At 42.0% G+C, this 5,000-nt stretch overlaps 1 protein-coding gene across 1 annotated transcript in view; it reads right to left on the bottom strand.

Annotated features, from left to right (window-relative positions):
* The window catches only part of mapkbp1 (mitogen-activated protein kinase binding protein 1), a 48,910-nt gene that overhangs the window by 15,222 nt on the left and 28,688 nt on the right, over positions 1 to 5,000 (bottom strand). Inside the window, 5 exon segments of the mRNA XM_044167070.1 lie at positions 68 to 143; positions 1,647 to 1,768; positions 2,511 to 2,581; positions 2,696 to 2,821; positions 4,986 to 5,000. The exon segment at positions 4,986 to 5,000 is cut by the window's right edge and continues 77 nt beyond it. Coding sequence (XP_044023005.1) covers positions 68 to 143; positions 1,647 to 1,768; positions 2,511 to 2,581; positions 2,696 to 2,821; positions 4,986 to 5,000 — 410 coding nt within the window.

Raw genomic sequence — 5,000 nt, 5'->3', positions numbered from 1 at the left:
ATGAATCATCCGTGGAAACATCGCCATGGCAACAGCAGACTGATTTTGGAGGGACGGCGTGACCTACCTTAATGAGAGTCCCATCCTCGCCCTGAGAGCCTTTATACAACTTCTTCTGTTTACCATTGCTGATGTTAAAGATCCTGCAGGGGGGGAATAATAAATTAATAAAACAGTCTGGTTCATAATGATTCTGATGTGTCAAAACTTCACTTATTAATTTATTCACTTCATTTATTTTTGTGTTTTGATGTATGAAATGTTTGTGTGTAACGTTTTGTTTTTCATAGCAGTTTCCCGTTAATTACCCTGAGCCGAAAACATTTGGACACGTCTCTTAATAACAGAAAAGATCTCTAACGTTGTGTTTTGTACCGTCAGCGCCCCCGCTGTACACACTCACACACACACACACACACACACACACACACACACTGACGGCAGAGCAGAGAGGCCGCAGTGGAGACGACAGCTCAACCCACCACAGTCTCTCAAAGTCCTGTGGGAAACGCTGCCTCCATTTTCTTGTGCATTGCATTGTGGGACGACAGTGCACATTTTACTTTAATGTTGTCATGTCTCCCAGAGCTTCCTGCCACAGCAGATCCACGCTCAGACTCTGCTCACAGGTATCAAACTTCCCACTCCGACCAGCAGGTGGCAGCCTGAGCACACATCAACACACAGAGCAGCCGGACTGGAAACCAGTCATTAAACCATGTAGCTCATTTCAGATAATTCATGTGAAAAATTCAAACCATAAAAGATGAACTCCTCATATCTGGGGACGAATGACTGAGCGAACACATGGCTGAGCTGCGTCTACGTCCCTACAGAGTTCACCCGGATGGGCGTGGTTTTGCAGGATGTAGCAGCTTCGATGCGTCTCGTGCTCTGAGTGCACGTTAATGCAAGTATTAAAACTACAGGCCTTGTGAGCCCCCCCCCCCCATCTGAGGAGATTTGTGTTGTTGGACACAGTTTAGGCTAAATGTCAATATTGTTGTAATATTGTTTTGCACTATTAAAAGTCTTTTGAACCTGCAGGGAAGTCGGGTCGCGGCTGCAGCACAAGAAGCAAAAAATCTAAGTGTGTCTTCATAATTCGATGATCACAAAAAAATATTAAATCTTCCCTGTGTGAAGGTAAGAGGAGGCGTGAGCTCTCCTGTAGGTTCAGTCTGCGCGTTAAGGCAAAGTTTAGCTACGAGACGACGAGACGCACACAACACTGTGTGACGCAGGACGTAAGGCTGAAACACCAAGGGGAGTCCTGTGTGTGTGTGTGTGTGTGTGTGTGTGTGTGTGTGTGCGGTGCATTCATGTGCTGCTCTGGACATTTGAAACTTGAGTTCTGCTGCTAAACATTATTATCATCAAACCTGGAAAACAATCAATAAACATGTAAGTTATTAAAGAGGATGATGTGAATCTGGAAACTATTTCTGCTGTTCTTCAGATGAGAGGAGGCCGGGGGGGGGGGCAAAGAAACGACAAGAGAAGAAGAAGAAGAGAGCATCATGGCAGTTAATCCTAATCCACCTGCTGCTGCCTGCTGGGTAATAATCCGGCCTGCAGACCGAACATGTTTGTTTTAGCTGCAACACACACACACACACACACTCTCAGACAGGTGTGTGTGTTACCTGATGCTGCGGTCCTGACAGCCCACTGCTGCGTACTTCCTGGTTGGTTCGATGTCCATGTCGTACAGAGTCGTCTTCCTCACCACGTGATGAGTCCGAGTGAACTCCAACCCCTCCTCCAGCTGCGCCCGCAGGAAGAGCAGAAGAAGAAAGCAGGTTGTTAATCTGGTCTGTTGAAGCTCAAATTTTAACTGAACATCCGGAAACTGATCCAAATAAAACCGGACTCGCTGCTGTGTGAAGATGAGGAAAACAGCTGGCGGAGATCATTTCTCATTTCTGACGTTTCCACTCGAAAATGTGCGTAAAAACAGGAGGACGTGAACTCGTTTACATTATATTTCAGTTACATTTAATATTGCTGACATTAACATGCAGAGAATAAACTCCTGCAGCTCGAACTGACTTCAACAGAGTCAAGAACAAACTCTTTTACTAACTATGAACTTTGATTGATAGATCATCTGATGATTAAATAATCATCAGCTGCAGTACAGGAAGTAAAAGTACTCATTCTGCAGAATGGCCCATTTCAGAATAATACCTAATATTAGTGGCTTATAATTATTGATGCATTATTGATTAATGTGGACAGCTTGTGAATCAATCAAGTCTGATCTCAACCTGTAACAATAAATCAATCATTTCTGATTAAAGTAACTAAAGCTGATGAAGGCGGTGCAGTCTCCTCTTCTCCTCTGAGCCGAGAAGAAGCAGAAAGTTACATAAAAAGTAAAAACTCCACCGTTTCAAGCGTTAACAGACCGGAGCTGAATGTTTTCAGGCGGATTCTGTCGACACTGAAACACCTGAACAGGAAAAGGGCGGAGCTGCTGTGTGACATCACTCGGGTGTTGCTCTCACCTGCTGAGCGGTGCGGAAGTAGACGCTCTTATCGGCTCCACAGCTGATCATCCTCACCTTACCCTCATTGGCTGACAGACAGGAAGAAGAAGGCGATGTCAGGGGAGAAACATCAGCAGCAGAGTTTATAGCAACAACTTTAACATGAGCAGAGCAGACAGAGGTCAGAGGTCACCGACACTGACCAGCGAATCGGACGGCAGTGATGGAGGACGAGTGTTCGTCCAGAGTCTGAACCAGGCTGTACTCTCTGCCTGCGTCCAGGACGTGGATCAGCCGGTCCCGACTGGCCGTGGCTAATAACTGGAGACCTGAGAGACAGAGACAGAGAGACAGAGACAGAGATGAAACCTGACGTGCTGTCAGCGCCCCCTACAGGCTGCAGAGGTCATTACAGCCACAACTTCCCGATGATTTCGTTTCTTATGGTTCACACAGAGAGCAAAGTGAATCTGTCGGCGCGGCGTGATTTCATACAAAGTCAATGCAAAGACACAAAATACGTGAAATTCGAGTAGTGGAGCTGTAAAGTTTGGTGTGGAAATCTGTCTTCTGTCTCGTGGAACAAACAGGTTGGATTCACACATCATGAGACAGACGTTTCTCCGTGATCACGTCGTCTTTACGTTCAACTCGTCCTGACTGCTGCTTCTCACTCACAAACTACAGGAAGTGATGTGTGTGTGTGTGTGTGTGTGTGTGTGTGTGTGTGTGTTTACGAGCATTCCTCTCTGTGTGTTGCTGTTTCCTGGTCGACAGAACTGTGTCGTGTTGTGGACTCTGCAGGTTTTACGATTACTGAGACCCACTGAGAGGTTTACTGGCCTGTTTAATGTGTGTGGAGTCTGACTTAGGCTCCCTTCGGGGACACATTTCAGACTAAAGACCAGCTAATTGGGGACGGATCGTCCAACTGAGGTTCGGGTAAGTCTCCAGGTCAATGTAATGTCCCTGAAAGTGCTGGAAACACGACTGCGTGTGTGTGTGGAGGTCCAGCCAAACCAGAGACTCCGTTTGAACGTTTACAAAAATAATTCTGCTTGATTAGACCTCTGCTCTTTGCACTCACTCCGTTACAGTAAAAATCCTTCAGATTTCAGCCCTGGTTGAATTGGTGACACCTGTGGTTACCGTGGTAACAGTAGTTGTGGTGTAATACGACAGTAAACGCTGGTTGAGCGGCTACATCGTTTCCAGCGCAGCCAAACAAACGCAGGTTGTTTTAATAAAGAGGTGAATAATAATTACAGACTCTGACTTCATGTCGTTTTCCAACATCGACTCAGTCACTGCTTTGTTTTGTAGACGTCAGCGCTAACTCAGCGATAAACACACTGTGTTTCCTGCGACTGCTTCACAATAAAAGCCCGCTGAAGTATTTTAATGTGAAGCAGCAGCAGGAAATGTTGTGTTAGCATTAGCAGTAAGCTAATCTAGCTCTGATACGACTGTAGGAGAGTGAACAGGTGATGGGAACGGCGGACTCCACCACTACCAATAAAAACTACTATACATAGAGATAATTACTGAATGGAAATACATTGATTGTCTATTGCTGAAAAAAATGCCGACCATAAATAATATCAACAACAGGGTTGGATTTTCTGAATGTTATATTACATTTTTAAGTTTTTCGCCTTAACACAATCAAATAAAGTCTAAAGAAATATCGGAACCAGCCTTAAAAACCGACAGCAGATTCATGTGTGAATCAGCTGATCACAACGGGTCTTTTTAAATCAGGTCGACTGATCAACTGGAAGCTGCAGTCTCCTCTCCTATTGGCTGCGATGTCACAAAAGCCACAACCAAACCACAGTGGTCAGGTCATGTGACAGGGAAGGCAGCGTGGGAAAGATTCCCACCGTTCTGACCTGCAGGCATTACTCGCTGTTCAGACTCTTCCCAATCAGTCACAACCCAGTCAGGTTATACTGTGTTTTATATATACACACATATATATAAATACATATATACACACACACACACACATATATATATATATACACACACACACACATATATATATATATACACACACACACATATATATGTATATATATATATGTATATGTGTGTGTGTATATATATATATATATATATATATATACATATATATATATATATATATATATATATATATATATATATATATATATATATATATATACATATATATATATATACACACATATACATATATATATATATACACATATATATATATATATATATATACACATATACATATATATATATATATACACATATACATATATATATATATATACACATATACATATATATATATATATATACACATATACATATATATACACATATACATATATATACACATATACATATATATACACATATATATATATATATATATATATATATATATATATATATATATATATATATATATATATATATATACATATATATATATATAACAGAGTAGTTTCTCACCAGTATCTGGTTTGG

This window comes from Siniperca chuatsi, linkage group LG15, assembly GCF_020085105.1.
Source record: "Siniperca chuatsi isolate FFG_IHB_CAS linkage group LG15, ASM2008510v1, whole genome shotgun sequence".
NCBI lineage: Eukaryota > Metazoa > Chordata > Actinopteri > Centrarchiformes > Sinipercidae > Siniperca > Siniperca chuatsi.
This window is presented reverse-complemented; position numbering and strand designations above follow the sequence as displayed.